Source organism: Solanum verrucosum, unplaced genomic scaffold (genome assembly GCF_900185275.1).
Source record: "Solanum verrucosum unplaced genomic scaffold, falcon-dt-bn FXZP01000289.1, whole genome shotgun sequence".
In the NCBI taxonomy this organism is placed as follows: domain Eukaryota; kingdom Viridiplantae; phylum Streptophyta; class Magnoliopsida; order Solanales; family Solanaceae; genus Solanum; species Solanum verrucosum.
In genome coordinates this window covers 443,599-469,654 of record NW_026020016.1, presented here as the reverse complement: position 1 = coordinate 469,654, position 26,056 = coordinate 443,599, and the positions used below count along the sequence as shown (strand labels likewise).

The window sequence follows — 26,056 nt, the reverse complement described above, 5'->3', positions numbered from 1 at the left end:
ATCTTGTTGAACCATAGGATCATCGGACCATGCGATCGATGGACCATGTGCTCTGATACCACTTGTTGGGTTATGAAGGATGATTAGGGCGTCATGCGGAAGCTTACAATTTGCAAATCATATAGTTGATGAATTAGATAACAAAAACTTATACTAAAAATCATTATATCATTATATCAAAACTAATATAAAGAAAAACATTGAAACTTTAGAGAGAATAAATCTCCCCATAAACAATAATCTTAAACGACTACATTATGGATGTTATTGTTATGTGCTAGAAGAAAACAAACCTATATTTATAGAGTCTTAAAACCTTTTCTTACTAGAAAAGGAGTCCTAAAGGAGAGAATAAACCAAATATAAAATAAAATTATATTTTTCTTTCAAGAAAAGTATAAACATTTATGGTAATGTTTTGTTTTTTCTTTAAGGAAAAATAAATCTTAAATTATGGTAAGAAAATCAGGGCAAAACCCTAACAAAATTTGCATTACACGGTCTTCTTCAATTTGATCTGTGTGTGCTTTAATTTGTTTGCATGTGGGAGGTGTTCGAAATATATCCAACTCATCCCAAAAGATCTTTGAGTTTTGTGAAATATGAAGAAACATTCATGTTACCTTGTGAGAGTAAGCCAGTGATTTTTGAATCTAATATATTGTTGGTGCATTCTTTTGTGAAAAGTGATCTTTATGATCTTGCCATACATGGTGAGCAATCTTGGCATGGATGACTTCTTTAGCTAGAACAGGTTCCACCGAATGAGCAAGCCATGATAAAATCATATTATTGCATTTATTCCACAATGCATACTCTGTTGGCTTATTTGTTTCTGGTGGTGGTTCAATTGATCCATCAATAAAAGATACTTTGTTGTTGGCTATGAGAGCATGTATCATTGATTTGCTTCAAGATGGATAATTGATCCCATTCAACTTAATTAGAACAAGCATGAGGCTGAAATGATCTGAATGTTGAAGAAAATATGAATTTGATGAATCCATATTGTTACTCTTATTGCTAGTGTTTGGATTTTTTGAATGATCAAGCTAGCGTTGATACCATCTTAGAAAAGGAGAGAACAATATATTTTGGTGAAGTATCTTTCTTTATTCACAGACTGATATATATACAACTTGATACAAATCAATCTATTCTATCTTTAGGTAAGAAATCATGATCCCCAATTAATGAGATTTGATCTACATATGGAAACTAAATATACAAAATATATGTATAAGATATGTATTTCTCAACAATCTAGCTTTCAATGGGTTGAATCTCAGAGATTAATATCAACATCTAAAAACTAAATTATAGCCCAAAGCTTCAAACTTAATATCTAATATACTCTGTACATTGGATACAGGTGAAGAAGAAAATTCTTCAAGACAATAGCAACATATTAGATTTTCTTAACCAAGTCTTGATTTAGCATCAAAAGGACACCATAGAGTGCTCACCAGGTGCATAATTTATAACCATATAAATTTCTTTAAACTTTGATATTTGCATTCTAGCAAAATCACTATTGTTTACTATCAACTTCCTTTCATATAATTAAAATTTGCATCAAATGAAATATAAACATTAATGAATTACTAGTTAATCTGTGGACCTTCTTCTTATATGATTAACTTTGTCTAGGTTAATGATTTCTTTTGAATCCACTTGATAGTTCCTGGAATTGTTATAATGAAAGTCACCCACAAAACAAATAACCAAGTTAGTTAAAAAATTAACAAGAGTGCTTCCTTTACGAAGGGAATATAATTAATGTTATTTCACCCAAGTCTATAATACTATGTAGGCATTTAATTTGGACATGCGATATAGAATCATGTGAGTTTCTATAAAATTATGTGTATTTAGAAGTTTGTCGTCGTATACATTTATAGATAAAAAGACATGGACATATGCGATTTTCATTAGTGCATGCAGCCTCTTAGTATATTCCGTTACATATATCTTGTTTTATAAATTATGTTTTGCTCATTTGGTATGATTGTATAAGAAATGAGAAAATTTTGATAGTTTTCATAATTTATCGGATTTTCATTATTATTGAGAAAAAATAAAACTAAAGAAACTCAAATTGCATATCCAAACAAAACCTCTACCTCAAATCAATATTATTTCAAAATACGATTTCAAATCATAACTCCATATAGGTCCAAAGGATTCCTAAATAAAAAGTACAAACAAAACAAGTACCAATAAAAGTAAAATGATATCAAAGATTTGCATCGCGTATAAACGTGAGAGCTTTGATGTCTTCATCACGCTCAAATAACTGCATATAGCTTTCCTTCAAGTCCACTTGTACACCAACTTCAGAATGAATATTCGTATCATGCAACCATAACATTTGTGTATCCTTCATGCCAAAAAATAGTAAGGCTGGTTTTCCCAAACCAAAATCAGTATCATGCAAAGGGAACATGCACATACTTGAACATAAAACTTTGTCAACTTCATTGTTCCCTCCCCATTCTGGTGATCTAACACTTTCATTATATATATTAACCAATGTTGACACTATTTCATCTGGTGAAGCTTTGGCACATGAAGCAACAACTTTATTCACTGTATCCCTGATTAATATTATAAAGTTGTGTAATTCCATCTTGGTTTCCCCTGGTATGAATTTTATCGGAACATCGATTCTAAAATTCTCCATAGAGTTGTGCACTTGTGGTAAAGATGTTTTAGAGCGCAAATTCAATGGAAAGTCCATTAGAGAAGGCCTAACATACCCATGTATCGTTGTTGAAATGCGGATTAAAGCCCTCCAAAGGAGTGCTGTAATTATTTCAACCCTTGACGGTTGAAAAGTCAAACCTCCATCTGATTCATCCATGTACTTTTTTCTGAGCCTTGACATAGCAGCCTCACGGATGACAAATCTCTTAACAATAATATCTTTTTCTATAACTGGATGATAAGTTAACTTGAAAAGTCCTGATATATCTCTTGTTGGAAAAATGTTACTCAAATCGAAGCTTAAAAAATTAATCTCCTCGATAGGAGTTCCCATTCTACACACGTTTGCCCACTCGAAAAGAAATTTAAAATCTGAGAAACCATCCATTGCAGGGTGTGAACCACTCAATGATATTGCTAGGCCACCACATTCAAACTCGGTTACTTGTGCAATGACAATAGGTGAAACCTTCAGATTAGTTTCATCTACATTCTTATTTTCATGTGGCCAAAATAAACCCGCAAGACCAAGGTCCTTGCGGGTTTTCTCTAGGAAATTATCAAGCTTACAATTGACCTTTGCCTTAGTGTAGGAAACACCTTGATCAAGACAAAGAATCGAACATTCATCTTTGTCATACCTTCCTGCTGCTGGATAAACATGAGTTAATATCTTTGAAAGGGATTGCTCAAGTCGTTCATCGATGGTGGAGTTGTTGATGAAATTATTATTAGCATAGAAAAGAAGAAATGGGACATGTTCTTTCTCAGATAATTGGTCGAAAAACGAGAGCTTGTAACATTGAAGGTGAGGGGGAGTAGGTAAACATGGTTTTATGAGTTTCGTCCATAAAATTTCAACTTTTATGCAATCTTTTTGGTTGCCAAATCCTATGTCCATTGTTTTGGTGGTATGGAGATAGAGAAGTGAACAAGGGTACAAGAGGTACAGTTGTTTCTTTGTAAGCTCCCAACTATATATAGCCAAAAAAAAAAAAAAGAATTTTTAAACATTTTGACTATGAATAGATCCAAAAAATATATTTAGCATAATTTAATTTGACTTAATGATGTGATAAAAACATTTTGACTGTGAATAGATTTTAATAATATGTTCAACCAAAATCTGGTTTGAGTTAATGAAGTGATAAAATTATTTTGACTGTGAATAAATACAAATAATATTTTCAAACTAAATTCGATTTAAGATAATGAAGTGATAAAAACATTTTGAATAGAGATACATAAATATGCCCTTTAATTTGTCCTCGTTTTATATTTATGCCCTCCAACTTTTAGTGTACGCAAATACACTTATTAAGCTTGTATAAAATTGAACAAAGAGACACACACGTCCTACATGACAATTCACGTCCTACGTGGTGTCTTACGTGTATAATGTCACATGGGACTCATGTGTGTAATTGTTCAACTTTATACAAGTTTAAGTGTCTACTTATGCACACCCAAAGTTGGAGGGTATAAATGTGAAATCAGACCAAGTTAAAGGCCACATTTATGTATTATGCCTAATACTAAACATGACTTTTAACTTGCCTTTAGCGGGTAGGTATAACCTTTAACTTTATCAATGCACAAGTAGGCACTTTAATTATTCAAAACTTGAACACTTGAATTCTATCTGGCAAAATACGTGAAATACACTGATCAAGTCATGCACGACAGAGGTAAATTCGAGTGTTTATTTGCTCAAGTTTTGGATAATTGAAGAGCCTATTTGTACACTAATAAAATTAAAGGTCATAGTTTTCAATTGAATTCAAGTTAAGAATAATGTTTATATATTATGCATATACAATGTATACACATAAAGAACCACATATATACATACAATTATATCATTTAATGAATTTTTTATATATATATTCATTTTCAAATCAAATTTCCATTTTATCCTTGCTATGTATGTTGGTTTTAGGATAGTTTGGTTGATTGAAAAAGTTGTTTGGGGGTCATTTTATTTGTTTTAATTTTGCTCATTCTCGTAATTATGCAATAAAATTTCTAAAAAAATAATTTTTTACTATAACAATCTTGTGTGGGAGGGTTTTAACCGCTGCCAAATCATGAGTGTTAAAATTTTGTATTACGGAGGTTATGAACCCAAATTAATTAAAATTTAATTATTTGTCCAAAAAAAGATTGTGGAGGTGATAAACCCTAGCTAAATAAAACTTAATGATTTGTTAAAAATGATTGTTAAATGAAATATTTTATAGGGTTTTTTAAATCGTTGTAACTGTAAATTAGGGATGGTTTTAAAAAAAACCCAAAATGCAATTAAACCCCCCGCAAAATGAGCGGGTTTTGTAGGGATTTTAATTACACATAATATATAAACGTATCATTTAACTTGTCTTAGCTAACATTTATGTCCTCCAACTTTGAGTATGCACAAGTAAACATTTTAACTTGTATAAAATTGAACAAATAGACATATGTGTCTTATTATGTAGCGTCTGACCTGACAATTATGTCATACGTGGAATCCATGTGCGTAGAGGCGTTTATATGTCATGCATATGGCCTGCAGTACTCGAGTGTTTATTTGTTCAAATTTTGAATAGTTAAAGTGTCTGATTGTGCACTAATAAAGTTAAATAACATAGTTGTCAGTTACAGTCAAGTTAAGAGTCATGTTTATGTATATAACCACAACAAGCTTCTCATATTCTACCTCCTTGCCTTTTTAGTGGCATATATAGATTTAGGGTGTGTTTGGTGTAAAAGAAAAAAAAATAGAAAATATTCTTTGAAAAAAAAATAAGTGATTTTTTTATAAATAAATAAAAATATTTATATATAATTTATTCAAATTAAACACCATTGGAGGTGGGACAAGCTTGGGTAGGAGTGTGGGGGTGGGGTGGAGTTGGGGTTTTGGAGGGTGGGAGTGGAGATGGTCTCTACCAGAGAATGGGGAGGATAATTAATGTAAAATGTCATTCATGAAATGTGTTTTTCTTAGTTCTTATTTTAAGAATTTTAAAAAAAAAAAAAGTATTCTCCAACATATTTTACCAATCAAAATGAAAATATTAAAAATATTTTTCGTCGTATCGAGCACATCATTATAGTGCAAAAATTATCCAAAAAATTATGTATTATTTTCTCCATTTCTAGATAAATGATATTTTTAACGTAGGCACACCTTTTAGGAAGTTATGTATTAAAAATAAGGAGTGTTATTTTACTAAATTTATCCCTAATTAAATGTCTTAAAAAAATAAGTGATTATTTGATAGTGTAAAATTCTATGTATTAAAATAATGGTACTTTTGAAAGAACAAGCAAGATCAATTGCTTTTTGAAATTCTAACACCATAAAAATGATCTTTAGCAGCAATTAATTTACGGCAATAGCTTAATATACACATTTAAGAGACAATATTACGAGTTTTAAACCTACTCTTAAAAAATTCTTACTTATAACAGTTTAATTACGGATTATAATATATCAATTAAATTTAACTTTATTTAAAAATCAGTTAAAATTTACTTTATTAAATAATTAATTTTTTTATATTTTTATATTATTAATTATTTAATTATATTGATTGCAACTCCTTTTATATAATTAATAGGTGAGAGAAATAATATTAATGAGAGAGAATCAATTTGTAATTATCTATTACACCTTTTAAGGGATTTTTTAACTTATTCAAATAACTTTTATTTATTAATGACTATTGGGGCCTTTAATTTTTAAAAAAAAAATATATTTATCACCGTATATTTTAACATGTAATTTTCTCTCTTTAATCTTTTTTTTTTTGCTTTTCTTGATTTTTTTTTTATTTTAAATTTTGATATTGTTTTTTTTTAATCTGATTTTTTTAGAATTAAGAATTCTATATATTTTGAAAAATTTGATTTCGTTTTTTATTTTAATTAATCTAAAACCTGATTTCTTGAGAGAAAAAAACCGTTTTACTTAAGTTTTGAACTTGTTTTTGGTGTGTTTTTCTATATCTAAAATACTGTTTTGTTGGTGAAATAAGTATATTTAATTCTAAAATTTGTTGATATATATTAGATAATATGAGATCATAAAATCTTTAATAAGGATTTCTTAAGTTTTAGCTTAAATATGATTAAAAAAAATCACACTTGAATACGGAATATAAATTGAAGAGAGAGCAAAATATAGAACTTATATTAATTATTGCAGTTTAGACTTTTAATTACATGTTTTGATTTTTGGATGATGTATATTTCTTTTGCTACAATTTCTGACAACAATATATAATATGCATCAACTTTCATCCATCATGTATAGGCCGTACCAAGGCCTGATATAAGGGTAAGCCAATAGCGAATAACCTTTTCTTCCCTGCCTCCTTGACCTTCATTCCCATCCTGCAGCCAAAGTGATAGCGGCTGTAGCATCCACCGGTAATGTGTGGAAGAGGGTAAGATTTTTTACAACCTGATTTATTCTTCCTGAATTTATACCCGTTGGATACTAATTTTATACATTTTTATTTTTTGTCTTTGTTCTAAAATTTCAAGTTGGATACCAAGTGTATATAAATTGGATAAAACATTAACTTGTTTTAGATTGTCTAATTTGGTTGAAATATCAGTTACATTTTATTTTTTTCATTTTCAAGTGGGATATCTGTTGGATACCAATTGAATACAACATTAACTTGTTTAGGCTGTCTAATTTGATTGAAATCTCAACCACATGTTGATTTTTCAATTTTCTAATGGGATATCAATTCAATACTAAATTTATACAAATTGGATACAATATTAACTAGTTTTACGTTGGCTATTTCAGTTGAAATCTTAATTACATGTTTTTTTTTTCAATTTTACCATTGGGACGTCAGTTGGATACCAAAGGTATACCAATTTCATACTAAGATTTGACTTAATTTTTCCAGTCAATATCAATCGCATACAAACATTACCTATTTTTTGAGTATACATTTGAAAAACACTGAATACACAAATGATTAACTAGCACACATAATAAATATTCTGAAATTATAATTCATTAACTTAAAAGACAAAATAAATCAAAACATGAGTTTGCCACAATAAAACAACCAAATCAAAATAAAAATAAATTATGTCTTTTTTTCAGAAGGGTAATTTGAACATGTCTTCCTATTGTGTTCCTCCCGACGACATGTACTGCACGTAATCTTAAACCTCTTGAATTTCACATCAGCAAATCATTTACAAGTTGTGGTCTCCCTACAGTTCTTTTTGAACTAGGTGACAATAATTTATGCTTTGACACTTTTTGAATTGCATATTTTTCTGTTTCATCATAAATTATTGTGTCAATATTATATCATACAAAAGTACAAATAACTTTTATACTTATGTTATATCAATATACAAATTTCATACCATTTTTATGCTTACAAAATTCATACAAAAGTAAAAATACATATGTTATTTTAAAACAATTTCATATGTTATTACAGAATACAAAAGTAAAAACACATATGTTATATCAGTATACAAATTTCATACAATTCTTATTCACACATTTCTTACCTATTTCATGCCAAAAGTTATCAATTATTCATACCAGGATCATGCCACTAGAATACCAAAATAATTCCAACTTAGAAATATTAATTGTCATTTCTTTAATAAATAGTATACCGAATTCACTACATTATTATTCTCAAAATTCATTATAATATAATGCCAAAAAAATAAATTCAATCAAACCAAAAATCATACCAAAACATTATTGATTGTCATACATGCTTGGTAGTATAAGTATACAAATTCCAAAGAAAAAATTATCTATTTTTTTAACCAAAAATATACCAAAAAAAAATGCGTCAGACAAATAATGAACAAATTCAATGTTCATACCAAAATATAACATTATACATTTTTAAAAAAACGCCATAATTCAAATTAATATACACAACAAAAAATCTGAAATCATTATACAAATTTCATATAATTATTATGCACATTTTTCATACCTATTTCATGCCAAAATTATATCTATTTCATGACATAAGTCGTCACTTTTTAACAGCAGAATCATGTCACTATAATACCAAAATAATACCACTTTTAACTATTAATTGCCATTTATTAGACAAATAGTATATGAAATTGATTCAAATATAATTCTAAAATCGTACCAACATGGTATAACCAATATATCAAATTCAAATAAATTTTATGTAATTTTTTAACCAAAAACATACAAAAAAATGAATGTTCAAACAAAAATCCATACCAATTTCAAACAAATTTTATGTAATTTCAAAAGTGAATATTCATACCAAAAACGCCATAATTAAAATTATTATTCACAAACAAAATCTGAATATATTTTTTTTTTAGAATCACTGTTCATAATTTTTTTGAACGTTTGGTTTGTATTACAATACAAATAAAAAATCGCAAAGAACACTAACCTGAAGGATCCCATCTACCACCATGTTTTATTAATACTAATAAGAAGCCGTCCAGAAAATAAAGATTATTGAATAAAAACGAATATGAATTAGATGAGAGTGACAAGATTTCTGGAAAAAAAATCGAAGAGAGAGAAACGTGGAAGAAAATGGATGAAATCAGAATTTTTAATTAATTTTAACAAATTAGAGTGAAATAAGGAAATTAAATATTCTTAATTAGTTTGAATTTCCTTAATTTATGCTAATTAATAATTATCTTCAATCAATTCAAATTTAATTAACACACTTATTTCCCTTTTTTTATCTTTTTTTTTTTTCAGAAACGAATTATTTTATTTTTTTATCTTTATATTTTTTTCAAAACAAATTTTTACAATTATTTAAAAAAAATAAAAAATTATTAAGAAACTGTTATAACCTGAATTTTTTTATTGTTACAACTTGAAAGTTTAATTCTATTGTTATAACTTGAAAATATTAATCTAATATATGTCATATATGAAATTTTCACTTAAAATAATGGTACTTTTGAAAGAACAAGAAAGATCAATTGCTTTTTGAAATTCTAACACCATAAAAATGATCTTTAGCAGCAATTAATTTACGGCAATAGCTTAATTGCCATTTAAAACATATTTTTAGCGCTATTTAACACTCTTTGTAAATGTTCTCAAGGCCTATAGCGATACTAAATCCAAAGACAATTAACTAGCTAATGTCGGTAAAGACTTTATCACTCTTTGTTAATGTTTATATTTATTGCCGCTGGAAGGTGTTTTTGTTGTAGTGGCATCACTTATTTTGAAACAAAATAAAAGGGATAAAAAATCACTAGTTTAGGAATGGAGAAAGTACATACTTTTGAAAAATAAAACAACAAGCAAAAAAGGAAAGTAAAAATAATTGAGTTTATATGTCGCCCAAAATGACTAATGAGAAAACTTGTCAAAATATTTTTAAAATATTTTTGGAAAAAAATTGATATATTATATATAACCATAATAATTAAAAAAAAATAGTTAGGTACTAAAATATTTTTAAAGAACAAATATATAATTAAAACTTGGTAAAAATTTAATAGCTACTAAAATAGTTTTGAAGGCATTTTTGAACATCTTCTCTTTCTAAAATAATACCCAATGTTTTTCCTTGGACGTTTTACTTTTTTCTTTCTCATTTAATTTTGTGAATAAACAAATCTTATTAATTGTGTTGTTTGGTTTCATTTAATTTTGCAAATAAGTCGTATTCGATGATATTAGTAACGGTAGAATTTAATTGTAAGTTTGAATAAACAATAGTTGTGTGAGTTGCTCGATAAAAAGGTATATGGTCAAATTTGAATTAATTTCTCAGATAATCACTCAATAAATATTAGTTATTATTTCAAAAATCATTTACTTTATTTGAAAAAATTAAAATTAAAAAAAATATGACTTTTTAATATAAAATTTATTAATTGAGTGATCATTCAAAAAATTAATCCGATCAAATCCGTTGCTCTACCTGTTATCGAGTATGCATCGTATAAAGAATTAGCAATGGACCATATGGCCAATCTTTTAGGGCTAATTAGTAGATTTGAAATTCTTAATCAGCCTTTACGTATTCTCGTTTTAATTGATTATTGCTACTACAGTAGTTAGGTGGAGAAAGCACACTGTTTACGGCAATTTAATGGTCAAATCACATAATGTCATAGATCGGCTCAACACTCATATTTTCTTTTGTGGACGCGTTTGCTTAAGTTGTTTCGATTTATTATCTCTTTTTATTGCGATAGTTACTTGCACATAGCTTTGACTAATTTATGGATATTTTGACTAATTTGTTGGAGTTGTTTCAAAAATATCAATAGATGCATATTGTATTTTTAGAGAAATCGATATGACTGTGACATCAAAATAAAAACTTTGCGCAACTTAGCATGTTAGTACAATTAGCATGCATAACGTTGAAGGGTATAATTATTTCGTGATCATCTTGTCTAAAAGCTTAAGACGTTAAATAAAATATATTTTTATTATTTAATTATATTCTCAACATGCCGACCCCTCACGTGTAGACTTAATTATTTTTTTCATGAATCAAACACGAGAAAATTCTTCTTCTTTTTTTAATAATGACTGAGACTTGGGCAGTGAGATTCAATCTCAAAACGTCTATCCACTCTAATACCATTTTGAAATGTGTGATCATATCATTTTAAAAACTCAAGCAATTTTAAGAAAAAATATTTTTATTATTTAATTACATTCTGAACATGTAAATAATTTTTCCATCAATTGTACAATGCAACACCTAATCCAACATATCGTGCAAGATATGTTTGTCAGAGAAATTCGGTGAGGCTCTTTTTGATTTGTTTGGTGCCATAATCATGAAAATTAGAAAACAAAAAATCAAAAGATAAGGAAAAAAATTAAATTGAAGAAAAATAATTATTATATTTGCACCAAACAAATTTAAAAAACAAAATCCATAAACCAATATTAGATACTACGAACCTAAATGCCCATACACACGAGGAAATAAAAGAGGGGCCCCTTGTGGGTTGGCATAAGATCAAAGAGCAAGACTAAGTTGACCACAAGAAACTTCACATCTTCTACCTCCCTATAACTTTTGTGACCTATATAGATTTAGGGTGTATTTGGTGGAAAATATTTTTCAGAAAATAAATAATTTTTTACTTATTATTTTTGATGAATAAATAAAAAATATTTGTATATAATTAGAGCTGTCAATGTAGGCTAGCCCATCCCATCCGAGCTAACCTATATATGCTTTGAAATTTGACGGGTCAGGTCGGGTTAGCCCATTTTTGGTGTGGGCTAGAAAATGGTCGGCCCAGCCCACAAGTACGTGTGCTGCGGGCTTTGTCGGCCAGCCCTCTTTTCTTAAAAGTATATTTTTATAACTTTTTAAATTAAATTATAATTTAAAAACATTATCATAAATATTGACAAGACAATATTACATGGTGTTAGTGTTACTACTTGTTAATCAAATCCACAAATAAATTTATCTTTATAATATTTATTAAGTTTGATTTCAAGTAAAAACATAAATAGCTAAATAGAAATATTAACCTAATTGTTTTCCAATAATCATAATAAAACACAAAAAGTATGACAATATTCCATAGGCTACGGCCTATGTAGTGATTCCCTAAAAATTTTAGGGAATTTTAATTTTATGTAGTACATATTTTATAAACATAATTTGTATTTAAATTGTCATATTTCAAACTTTAAACAGATTTTGAGTTTAGACTTTTATTATTTTTAATACTCTATTTTATTTTTATTTTTTAATTAATTTTACTTGGCCCACGGGCTGGCCCTATCCATATTTCTCAAGCCCCACAAATCGACAGACTTATTCAGGTCGGGCTAAAAAGCTCTTTTGTTAAATGGGCTCCAAAAACCATAGTCCAACCCTATCAAATCACGGGTTAGGCCAGGCCGGTCCAACGAGTCTAGTCCATATTGACGGCTCTATATATAATGTAATCAAATTAAACACCATGGGTGTAGGAGTGTGGGGGTTGGAGTGGAGATGGTGTGTGCTGAGGATGGGAATGCGACAATTAATATTAAATGTTATAGATGAAACTTGTTTTTTTTTAAAAAAAAACTTTTTCTATTTTAAGAAGTTTAGTTTTTTTAGAGAAAGTGTTCTTCAAAAAATTTTACCAATCAACATGATATTTTCCTCCGTATCAAGTACATTATATGTAGTGCAACAATTATCCAGAAAATTGTGTACTATTTTCTTCGTTTTTTAAATAAGTGATGTTTTTAGTTTGAGCATACCTTTTTAAGAAATTGATCATTCCTAACAAATAAAGAGTGTTTTTATTAACTTGTCAGTAATTAAATGTCTTGAAGAAAGAAATGATTACTCGCTCCGTCCATTTTTACTTGTCAGTTATACTAAAAATAGATGTTCAACAATAATTATTCAGGAAAACAAAGAGATAATTTACCCTTTTGTTAAATACTATTCAATATCTAAAACACATTTAGTTCATTTTTAGAAATACTTATTTCTCTTAATATATTCACTTATTATTAATATTTAAATAATAAAAATAAAAGAGTATTATATGATAACTTGAACTCTAAATTAATTATAGGAGTTTGTTTAGGATTCTTATTTGGTTGCCAAAGATAAGAAGGATTTTTTCACCAATTTCTTGTCCTTATTACTTTCATCTCCATATTTTCTCTTTTTAGCTCATTCAATCAACAATACAAAAATTAATTGAAAACAAAATTTGATCCATATACCCATCATATGTACTCCAATTTATTAAAGTAATACTCAAAGTCAATAGATAAAAAATATTTGAACATCATTTCAATATATAAATCTTAAATAAGCTGAAAATCATTAATCTTTAAATGTGAAAATATAATAATTAAATTTTTTTTAAAAAGATTATTTTGAGGAACTTAAAAGTACTATTACTTTTTTAAAAACTTGTTTTTCCTAAGAATTTTTTTTCCAAAATTTTGACCAATAAAAAAAATAGAAATAAATTTTGACCAACCGACGGTATTTTATTTTGCTTTCACTATCACTTTCTATTAAAGGTCTCAGTTTGTCTGTGTTCTTTAATCCACCATTCAAAAATAATTAGTCATTTTCTATATGTAAAACATGCTTATTTGCCATTTGACATAAGTTGTTGTAGGTAGGGTACAAAACAAATAATTTGGTACAAAGTAGATTGTAGTATTTTATTCATGTTCCTTTTTAGCTTATGTTCACCTTATATATAAATAAATTTGTAAAGTCTAATAAACATTTTAAATTTCATATTTTGACGAAACCACCGTGTTATGGGATAACATTAGGATTTAGGAGTTATTTAAATAAATTTGTAAAGTCTAATAAACATTTTAAATTTCATATTTTAACGAAACCACCGTGTTATGGGATAACATTAGGATTTAGGAGTGCAACTCTTGCTTTTCTATGTTCCACTTCATGAATATGATATAAAACTTGACACATTTAATTAAACTATTCATGTTCGTACTAAGTTGAATTTTACAAGCAATGATTAGTAGGATCACTTCCTCAGTCTCAATTCATAAGACATAGATCAGATATCGATAGTCAAACAAGAAATTGTTTTACTACAATTTATTCTTAGTTTTTTTTTGAATATTTTATTTTAAAATTATTGGACTTATATTATTTTGTAGGCAGTTTCTAAATATGTAATTATTTTTCAAAAACCTTAAAAATTGTATATATAAATTCACAATCAAAATAAATAACTTTTCACTGGGCATCTTGTTATTATTTAATCAAAATGAAAAGTTTGACTCTCCAAATTTGAACTGTGTCATATACAATGGTGTAGCCTAGATTTTCACTAAGAGAGTCCAAAATCTGAAGAAGTAAACAAATGAACTAGGCGACTCCACATCTATTATATATATATACATGAAAAAAAAATTAATCATATAATTTTTCATTGAAAAAAATTCGAATGAACTCATTATCCCCCAGCTCGCTACGCACCTAGTCAAATAAATTGGTTCATGGGGAGTATTTTATGAGTACAATTTCTTCTCTTTTACAATGCTATCTTTATGTTTATAGAAATGTTTTATTTGTCTGTGGGTGGTGAACTTTTTGGTTGAGTCCATGCTCTTTCCCTTTTAATATTTTTATAAGTTTTTTATTTGTGTGTGGGGTTCTATTCTTCTTTCCCAGTAGCTTCAGCGCTTAAAATACTTATACTCACCCACCGTCACTTTCCCTTTTTATATCCCACACGCACGGTCACTGGATAGCAATATTGACAATAACATTTTTTTAAAACACAAGCTTAAAAACTTTATCATTCACTACTCGAGTTTCCATCATACACAATCCGATTTTCATTGTCGGTGGGCTGATTAATTTGAATTCACATATCGTAGGCAGGGAAAACTCTCCCTTCTCAGGCTTGAAGTCAGAGACTTCTGATTAAGGATCGAGAGAATAATTCAAACCACAATCATCCCACCAAGCCTTTGAGTTTTGTTTCCGTTTATTAATTATTCGATTTTCGTAGTTTGGCCTGATTAATTTGGATCGTGGTGGTTGCTCTCTACTAAGAAATTCTCCATTCTCAGGCTTGAAGTCAGAGATTTCTAGTTAAGGATCGAGAGATTCCAACGTCCATTTTACATAGCACAAACACGTTGAATTTGTGCTCTGCCTTGTTTTTTTGTGTCCATTATGGCTTTGCTTAGGTGCTTTGGGTACAACGTAAGGCGCGCTGGAGTTTCTCATATCCGTGTTTTCGCAGAAGGCGATAAAGAAGATGAATCAGATAACACAATGATTGCTGGTGCAACGAGATATACAAGCGAAGAGTTGAAGAAATTCACCGCGAATTTCTCCAATTCCAATTTAATTGCCTGTGGTGGATTTAGCAGAGTCTATTTAGCTAATTTCCCTGATTCATCACTCCGAGCTGTTAAAATCATGGACAGCAGCAGCGAGCGTCTCAATAGAATCTACAAGCAAGAATTAGACATTTTGATTCAAATCAAACACGACAACATAATTAAACTTCTTGATCATTGTGAAAATGATGAATCTGGAAACATGCTCGTGTTCGAGTATGTCTCAAATGGTACTCTACAGGACAAACTCCACGAAAACAGAGATATGACAATTCTTCCATGGAGAAACCGAATGGCAGTAGCATTTCAACTTGCTCAAGCTATTGAGTATCTTCATGACAAATGTCCTTTACAAATTGTGCATAGCGATATCAAGTCCTCTAATATATTGCTAGACGATCAATTCAATTGCAAGCTATGTGATTTTGGGTCTGCGAAAATTGGCTTTTCTTCTTCTGTTTCACCATCAACGAAAAATCGAGTGATACTTGGTTCTCCAGGTTATACTGATCCTCACTACTTGAGGACCGGCATTGCCTCCAAGAAAAACGACATATATAGCTTTGGAGTCATTATTTTAGAACTCATTTCAGGGGTTGAGGCCTTTTCCTCAGGTAGTGGGGAGAGGTTAATATCGAAAGCTGCTCCGATTTTGAACAATGTGTCTAAGGTAGCGGAAATGATAGATCCACGCCTCGATAGGAATCACGTATTGGAGGAAGCTAAGGCCATGGTTTCACTTGCAGCATTATGCCTAAGTGATTTCCCAGGCCTCAGACCTTCTGCTTCTGAAATTTTGGAGAATATGAGAAGTAGAATATCTTCCATCTCCTTTCTGTTTTCAGTTGGTAAAAAGGTTTGAGCAGGGACGGAGCTAGGAAGGGCCAAGGGGTTCATCCAAAACCCCTTCAGTGAAAAATTATACTATTTATACATATTAAAATTACAACAGTATTTATGTGTGATACTAGTTAAAGGTTCATGTAAATTTGTATAGGGATTTGTCACAATTGAAAGTTTTGTCATAGCTAGGTAAAGAATTAGTTCAAGAAACTCCTTACAAATTGAGAGTTGAAATTTTGAATGATCAAAGTTGATTTGCTACTCAACTATGAAAAATAGAGCAAATTTGTCTTGACTTTAAATTTCGTCTCAAATGTGTGTTTATCGTTGTAGAACTTGTTCAGATTTGTTTCTCAAACTAAAAGACCTCCAACATAATAATATAGTTTACCTACGACCCAACAAATGGACTCTGTACGCCTAGAGGAACAACTAGCGCCAAGCATTAGCCGTTATGAAACCGTCCTACGAGTGAAGCCGGATGGTTGGGCACTGGATAAGTTATCCCCTAGTTTGGGGACTGCTAAGGTGAAAGAATTTTAGACCTTTGAATTGTACATAGTGCCCAAACGTCTGGCATCATTAGTGAGACGATTTTATAATGGCTAATGTTGGCCACTGGCTATTTCTTCGGATGTATCGAGCCTTGGTCTGATTTGATCATTGGCCTCTCAGAGTAATATCGTTATTTTTGTCTTCTCCTAGAGGAATAGCTATTACTTCCTCTATTCCATATTAACTGAATTTGTGAGATAATTTATTGAGGAAAACATTGACATAATACATAAATAATGTCCTTTAACTTAACCCTATTTCACATTTATGCCCTCCAATTTTGGGTGTGCACAAATAGACACATAAACTTATATAAAGTTGAACAAATAGATACACACATCCTATGTGACATCGTACCACTTCCTCATCCTGTAGAGGAGTGGAAGAGACTTCTTTGTGCTTCTTGTTTTGAATTTTGCTTTGACTTCTTCTCATCCGTACTTTCACGAGAAAGCAAGCTATCGACCTTATCTCCGTTAGTTTTTCAAGATCAGTGAACCCAGATGTCAACATCTCTATGGGGCCTACTCTAGTCTTTTATCTGCGGAGAGATGGTCGTTTACATGCTTACTTACTAAAGTACGGGAAAGAAACAGCTTACAAGAACAAGTAAGAGAGTTTACTTGCTTACTTTTAACAATTTGTGTCCTACGGAGATCTATGTGTATTATGTCACATAAGACTCAAGTGTCTACTTGTTCACTTTTATACAAGTTTAAGTGTTTATTTGTGCAAACTCAAAGTTGGAGGGCATGAATATGAAATGAGGTCAAGTTAAATGACACATTTATAGGTTGAAGACCAAAATGATCACATTTTGTGTATATTAAGGACTATTTCCATCAAGTTTATATATTAAGGACCAAATGGAAGCAAAGCCCATACATTAAGGATCATTTGATCATTTTCTGGATAACTTTATATAGTTTACTCTTGTGTGGTTGTGTTCTATTTTGTATGAAGCTTTTTGTACCTTCTTTTTGGTTCCAAAAAGACCAAATATCTATATTAGAAAATCTTTTAAAACTCATCTTCTCATTTAACCCTTGATAACATGCTCATGTGGATGATATGACATGTTGAAGACCACAAGTTTGTTGGATCAATTTTGTAAGTTATATATATGTTGACACCCAATTTTGGACCTCCACAATATAGATTAATCATCGAGCCTCTTCAATTTCAAACGAATTAAAATAATTAGTTTTACAAAATTTTAAGAAAAAATATATAGTTTGCAGGTTATTTTAAATAGTTTTGTCACTTTTTATAGTTTTTAGATAATTATTTCATTTCGTTAAGATTAAGAAGCTCGTTAATCTTAATTCATCGTGTTAAAATTCTAGCCGGATTCACTAGATTAACTCAATTCGGCTATATTTTGAATTCAATTGGCTATAATTGCAATCGATTGGGTCAAATGACCAATTCCAATCCAAACTCTTTCCTTATCTAACTTTAAACCCATCTAAGACTCAATAGCCCAATTCCGATTCAATACCCATTTTCCTCTATTCCCAGCCAGCCCATTTTTTGCCTTCATCAGCCCACCAAAAGACCCATTCCAATACAACAACAATCATCAACTGCGACCCCTGCGTCTTTTTCTTCTTTCACGAAACCAGACGACCCCATCTCGTCTAAACCCAGCGGAAATCGCGGAGAACCCAGAAATGTGATCATCTTCAAAACCCATAATCCTAGCAGCCTAATCGATCACCTCACGTCCCCTTCCCCTCCCCTCCTTTCGCGGAAATCGCAGGCCTGCACAACAGCCTTCCCTGTTGCTTCGAAAAGAGAAGAAAAAATTCAAATTTTTGGTTGAATTTTCCAACGGATTTCCCCCCTAAATCGCCCCAACTTCCCCTATAAATAACCCTCTACCCTCAGTGATTAGGGATATGTTAAAAAGATTGGATTTTGAGGTCATATACGAAAAATAGCTTACAAACAAGGTTTGGAGCTTGGTTTTTGAACGATAGACATCTTAAACTTAGAAGTTTATAACTAGCTTTCTGATTCTAAGTTCCGAGAAGATCGACGCTCATATTTTCTTAGCTTGTTGTTCGTATTTAGATTTCATAGTAGAAGAGTTGATGTTCTCAACTCGTTTGTCCTAGTCTCGCTGCCCACGAAAATGTGTTATTTTGGAGTTGATGTTAAGTTTTGATGATTTAACAAACTTAGAGATCTAACAAGGAATCAAATCCTTATTATTGGGACTGATGACAGTGAAATGAATGAATAAACTCAGTGTGAGGAATATTTGTGTGTAATCATCAAAAAGAGGGAAAATGTTATGTTCTTTGATGTTTTGATGATCTCCTCACAAGTGCAGGGACCTAGTCCTCTCCAGAGTATAAATACTCGTCCAGTGGTCAAAGTGTTGTACAGCTGGAAAGCTGTCTGCGTCAGAAAGTTGGTGAAGCGGCAGAGTACTCCACCAATCAGAAGCGAGGAGGTTGCTTGTACATTGGACAATAATTCTTCTTGTCTAATATATTCAACTTACAAACAACAAAAATATTCATTCATTCAAAAGGAGAGAGCCAACACGTATTCTCAAGAACTCACTAAGAGAAGTTTGCAAGGGACCTGGTCCCTGCAAGACTGCGATGTGAAAGGATGAAAAGACAGCTATCAGAAAAGCTGCCACTTCTGATATGGTAAGTGCACAACTTTTCTAAATAGCAGACTCTCAGCCAATGGGTGGTCCCAAGGAGTTTATGTTCATTTTGATATAGTCTCTTCTAAAAAAACATGAACTCAAGATTTGGCAAACTACATTTGGATTTTCTCTCAAAATTCATAAGCTTGAAAAGAAGGCCATCTTCAAGGAAGAGCATTACTCAACTCAACAAAGGGATCTGATAGAGTGAAGAAGAGTCTTTGTTGTACTTAAAGCTTTGTGTCTCATGTGCTTACATTGTAAATCTGAACCTAATCTATAAAGGATTCAGATCTTGTTTCGGTTTCTAAAAGTCTAAGTCATCTAGAGTTAGGTGATTTAGTGGGCAACATTGTTGTTACTTAGTCAAAATCTAAATCGTCTAGAGGGTTGTGGTTTAGTGGGCGGTGTGGTATCCGCTTAGAAAAACCTATATTAATCGGTGAGGGTGAGTATAGTGGGCAGTGTTGTATTTGCTCTGGCTCAGTTAAGTGATAGGAGATATTGCTTAGTGTGGAGATTAGTAGGCTAATCTCATTTTGTAAACTGGCTTTTACTTTTGCTTGGAAAAGATTAGTGGAAGCAGTTTGAAAAGTCCTATTGAGACAGGTCATGGTTTTACTCCCTTGAGCAAGGAGGTTTCCACGTAAAACAGTTGTGCAGATCTTACTTTCAGTTGTTTATTTTATGCACATTTTTTGTTACTGTTCTTGCTGAGACAAGGGACCTGGTCCCATTGAAATAAGTGGACGCATACATTCCAACAATTGGTATCAAAGCTTGGGCTCTCTATCTGGTTAACACCAAGAGAGAAGTTTCTGTGAGGAATGGCGTCACCACTGAATCAGCAAAGAACTCAGTCCTCCACAAGACCTCCTCTTTTTAAGGGTCAGTTCTATAGACACTGGAGGATTAGAATGAGAGACTATCTCATGGTTGAGGATATTGAAGTGTGGGACATGATATGTGAAGGTCCTTATGTGCCAACCATGGAGGTTAAGGTTGGAGAGAAAACAAGAGTGATTCCCAAAACCATAAAACAGTATAATCACTCTGACAAGCAACTAGTTCGGAAAAATCACAAAGCCAAAAAGCTACTTATGTGTGGCATTGGAATGGACGAATACGATCAGATCTCTTCGTGTGAATCAGCCAAAGAAATTTGGGATCTGCTGAGAAATACCTATGAGGGCACGGAAGAAACAAGGAAATCTAAGTTAGATTTCTTTACTGTTCAGTTCAAAAGTTTCACCATAAATGAAGGTAAACCTGTCCATGAAATGCACACAAGATTTTCTACCATTACAGATGAGCTCTTGCTCCTTGAAGAACCAGTCCCCTTGTGCAGACAAGTCTCCAAGATTCTGGAAATTTCTCCCAAATCTTGGACAAATGGTTTTGTGATTGGCAATAAGACAACGGAACCTGAAGAAATAACTTTGTGTGCACTGTTCGAGCATCTTCAAGCTTATGAGATGCATATAAAAGGGAAGGGTCTCATTTTCAAAGGTGAAGACATGAGGGCAGATCTGACTGGTGATGTTGATCGTTCATTTCGCGAACGAAAGTTCTTTTAGTAGTGGATGTTGTAATGACCCTCCAGGTCATTTTTGCCTTAATGCCTCCTTTTCATCGTTTAGAGAATTCCTATAGCGACCCCAAGTCACTTATGACTTGCTGGCACTGACTGTTCGGTCGCCTGGTCGTTCATTTGGATTTCGTGTAGTTTTCCATGTTTTAGAGACCTTAAGCTTGAATAGTGGACATTAGTCAAAACGTCAGGTAAACGACCTCAGAATGAAATTCTGACGGTTCCATCAGCTCCGTAATGGCCAAATTAGGCTAGTAGCATGGTTGACATGAGTATCGAGGCCTTCGGTGCGAGTTTGGACCATTAGGTGTTTTTGCCTTTGAAAATTGGCCTAAGGTTGACATTGGTCAACATTCTTGGAAAACGTGCTCTGATGAAACTTTCGTCAGCACGATAAGTTTTGGAATGTCGATTTTGTTCTAGAACGACCTTCCATTTGACTCACGAGGCCTCCGGACTCATTCCGAACCCCTCGATGGATTTTGGTGAAAATTGGCCTTTGGAAGTGGGACCCACTTTTTATCGAGATGGCCTCGTATGGAAATTTTGACTGTGCTATTGAGTCCGGCATATCAATTTTGGTGTGTTTGCATATCTCGTTTGCGTGCACGGGGTTCCGAACGAGTTCGGAGCGCCCCGTCGGAGTTTTTAAGTTTTCGAAATATGCTGAAAATCTGGTGTAATGCAGAAAATTCAACACTTGTTCTAAAACTTTAAAAGGGCTTAACTCTTTCATTTCAAGTCCAAATTCAGTGATTCGAAGGTCCATCCTGTTGGGTTTTTCGTAAGGAACGTGTTGGTGAGCTCGGAAACTGATTTGGGATCCCTGTTTGAGGTAAATTTCGTAAAATACCTACTGCCAAGACCCCTTTTTGTGAGCTTGATTTTGGAATTTTTGAGACTTGTTTACTCAGCCATTTTAGGTCCGATTTCAGTGATTCTTGAGGCTATGTTGAATGGTTTTTCGAGGAGAACGTTGTGGTGTTGTCAGAATTCACTGTAGACCTCCCGTTTCTGGTAAATTTACTGATTCAGCTGCTATCCTATTTTTAGTTCTTGAGAAAATCTGGGTTTTAGTTGCTTGTTGATATTGTGATGTTCCCGAGCTCCGAATTGTGTCCCATTTTGGGACATGATCTCGAGGAACTCATTAGGACCTACTTTTGGGGTTAATTCCGGAATTTCCAGCGCGGGTCCCACTTTTCCCGTTTTGACCCCAAAATTGGCATGTCTCCGTTTCTTGCGATTTTAGTGTCTAAACGACCGTAATAACGTTGTGACTCTATTTTGTATAGTGTGACAGCATTTCGAGGCCGTTCGGAAAGGAAAAGCTTCGAAAGGGTGATTTTAAAGCGGGCATGATAGGCCTATAGGTAGGCTACGACTTCCCTCTCTTAGATTGAGCTCGAGAATGTGAATGCATGTTGATTAGTTGGAATTTGGGTTGGTAGTTATTGAATCATGCATAGATATTTAGAAATCATGTTTCGGCCTCTTTCGGGAATTATCGGGTAACTGTGAGCATGCTATGTGTTACTAATTGACCCTCCTTGCTATATGGAGTGCTTGTATGCTTGATTACTGTTTATCTGAAGCATGTTGGGCCTTATTTTAGGCTTGACTAGGGCTTGCCTTAGAAATACATGATTCGAAACTGATAGGCCTTAGTTTTGTCTCGACGTCACTCCGCCGACTTAGATCCGTGTAGACTGGTGTAACGGACTTAAGTCTGATAGTTTGGGCCTTAGCTAGGTGATACGCTTGCTCCGACGATAAGTATCCTTATTTTCCCGATGTTACGGCTTCACGAGTTACGTCGACGACACTGGTTCTGCTTCGCGATTTGACTTTGGTTTTCAATTCGGTTCCAAGGACTTACATTGATTGGCTATGTGTGGACGGCGTTCCACGAAAATCTATGAGCATGGATCAATTGGGACTCTTTCAGCAACTACATTGGCACCTTTGTCGAGCATCCAGATTCGAGCTTCGGCCTCGACCTCATTGATATTTTCATAGAGCATCCGGTTTAAGGTTCGACCTCTATCGCCCAGATACTTATATAGAGCATCCGATTAGAGGTCCGGCCTCAGTTACTTGATACTTGTGATTGGTTACTTGGTTACTTCTGGTGAGCATTCGGTTCGAGGTCCAGCCTCCGTATTGTCAGATTCTACTAATTAGAGTTGAGGTTCTGGTTCGATGGTCTCCATTCTTGGGTTCTCATATGCAATTCTCTTTAGTTATAGTTATTATGTGTACTCGTCGAGCTTATGGGTGTCTGTTCGGGTTTTTAATTAAACTTGCGCATAAGTGTACCTTCTGGGCTTGTGGTCCAGTTAGGTGTAGTTAGCTTATAGATTACTTTAGTTAGTTCTTTCTACACTCATGTGCATTTCATTGTTACTTAGATTTCCATTCTTGACCTTTGTTTGTGTTATTCCTTCTTTTCATATTGCCTTTACTTTTCAAGTTCAGTTGGCCTATGATGCCTACTGGGTACCTGTTGTTTTGTTACTCATACCACGCTCTGCATTTGTTTTCGTGAAGCAGGCCCGAGCACCAGTGGTCAACATTGATATCGAGCTTGGAGCAGTCTGATCCGGAGACGGGGGTTAGCACGCGGTGTTTTGTACTATTTCAGTCTCCATCTATATACATATACTTGTCTCTTGCCTTTCGAGATAGTCCAGTTTTTGTGGTCCACTTTTAGGACTTTAACTCGTTTTGTTAGTAGCTCTGTACTAGTGACTTCCAGGTTCTAGGAGGGATCTTTATTGGTATATATATGTTTTGGTTTGCTTCCGCCTGTTTATATTATTATCTTAAATTTTGCCTATTCTTGTTTAGTTTCTACCCTCTGAACCTATTACTTGTTGTTCCAGGTTATGGGTTGGCTTACCTACTGGTGGGTTTATAGTAGGTGCCATTGGGTCGTGACATCACTTCTGAAATGTGGGATCAAATGGAAAATATAATGCAATATTTGGACAATGCGGGAGCAGGGCCTAGTAACGTGGGAGCGTCATCTTCACTTTCTCCACCAGCGTGATTGATAGCACGATTTAGGCAAAGTCTTAGATTTGTATATTCTCTCTTCGTTGTACTTTTTTATTTGTATTTTATGAAACTTGGGGGGTGTTTGTTTTCCAAACTTGAGTTGTCACAAATTAATGGCTTGGATCAATCTATCATAATCACATATGTTTGACGTTTTGGCCTACTTTTGGCATAAAAGGTCACAAATCTAGGGCGCGATATAAACTATTTGTGTGCTGCTTGATATAATTGCTTTGTGTTGTAACGTATCATTTTGTCTAAGGCAGACTTAATCCACTCTTGTTTCTTAGAACACTCTAAGCATATATTAAATCCACAACAACAAATTCCGTCCAAATTACTCCTGAAGTGTTGCCCAAGTTTCTCAAAAATGTATAAACCCTTTACTTTAAATATTTTCTAAAGTTCCACTCATCCGTCTCAGGAAGGTTGACTTGCTAGAATTCGAACTACATCGGGCCTGAATTCCTTGGAGGGATACGTAGGCAGCCTACTCAAGGCTCGGTCCATATCTTTTAAAATTTTATCCCCCCTTATTAGTGAATGATTCCGAAGAGTTTCACCTACAAAAGCATATGAGTGGAAGAAGTTAGCATGACTCTATGCAAGTCGACCTTCCTAATTCAATCAAAAAAATTAGCATACAGAATAAAGTTATTCCCCCGTGAGTCCTCCTTTCATTCAAAATATATCTGTGGATTAATCTGCTTGAAGAAAAATGACACTTATGTGTTTATCTTAATGTCAACTTATTTTCATATCTCATTAAAAACTAAAACTAACAAATTTACCTTTGAGTTGTTTTTCTTCTACAGGTACTTAGAACTGGTCTGTGTCGGTAAGCTGGCTGATCATCCTTACTTCATAGGATCTAAGGATCCTACAACTTCCTTCCCCGATCAAAGCTCACAAAAAGGAAAAGCGGTAATGGGTGATAACAATGAAGAGATTGGCCTAACCGATGTCGTCGTAGCTCAGCCCGTCATCGCTGATTAGATTGAACTAATTTTGCAGTTGATGCAGCAAATCCCCGAAATGAGGGTCGAAATGCAGAAAAGGCAAGAGTTGCCTAATCCGAGTTTTGCTTTCAATGCTCCAACAGACCGAAGGCCTCCACTTCACTTTCCTCCTTCAAACGCGGAATAGGCTCAAAACCCATCCTCCAGTCCTGCTCAGAATCTCTCAACCATCGACCTAACCACCCAAAATCCCCATTATGCCTCCGTCTCTTACCAGACACCACCTCATCTTCAAAGTACCAACCCCCAAGCGCCACTTCCTCCTCAAAATGTCAATCTCCAAGTTTGTCCGCCTCCTCAAAACCAAAACGTTAACAACTCGCACACCTTCCTCCACCACCAAAATCAGCATACCAGCCCCCAGATTGTACCTCAAAACTACCAAGCCCCTTAAAATGCCCAGAGCCCCTCCATTGCTCCACCCCTACCTTAAAAAACCACTTTACAAATCTCGATCCCGAATGAGCCCTACCCCAACTGTCTGAGCTCGACCACTATGAGGAGCGAGAGAGAGAGAGTAGAAGTCAAAGGAAGAGGCCGCCAAGCTAGATATAAAAGAAGAAATCTGAAAAGCCATAAAAGAGTTACACTGCATTCCTGAAGTTGCCTGATTGAGTTATAAGGATCTGTGCATTCATCCGAATATGGTCCTCCTAGAAAGGTATAAGGTGCCAAAATTCAACGTTTTCGAAGGAACAGGGAATCCCTTAGCACGCCTGAGGTCATGCTGTTACCAGCTCGTAGGAGTTGGCAGGAATGTAGGCTTA

General features: G+C 33.0%; 2 protein-coding genes across 2 annotated transcripts; one reads left to right on the top strand and one right to left on the bottom strand.

Annotated features, from left to right (window-relative positions):
* Positions 1–2,236: 2,236 nt before the first annotated feature.
* LOC125820937 (acetyl-CoA-benzylalcohol acetyltransferase-like) lies at positions 2,237–3,607 on the bottom strand. Its single transcript, XM_049500359.1, has one exon. It carries the CDS (start codon positions 3,605–3,607, stop codon positions 2,237–2,239), a length of 1,371 nt encoding a protein of 456 aa, XP_049356316.1.
* Positions 3,608–15,369: 11,762 nt separating this feature from the next.
* LOC125820893 (probable receptor-like protein kinase At1g33260) lies at positions 15,370–16,415 on the top strand. Its single transcript, XM_049500319.1, has one exon. It carries the CDS (start codon positions 15,384–15,386, stop codon positions 16,413–16,415), a length of 1,032 nt encoding a protein of 343 aa, XP_049356276.1. The 5' UTR covers positions 15,370–15,383.
* Positions 16,416–26,056: the final 9,641 nt, after the last annotated feature.

Excerpts from the sequence above, each read along its gene's own strand:
- LOC125820937 (XM_049500359.1), bottom strand. The coding sequence starts at position 3,607 with ATGGACATAGGATTTGGCAACCAAAAAGATTGCATAAAAGTTGAAATT.
- LOC125820893 (XM_049500319.1), top strand. The coding sequence starts at position 15,384 with ATGGCTTTGCTTAGGTGCTTTGGGTACAACGTAAGGCGCGCTGGAGTT.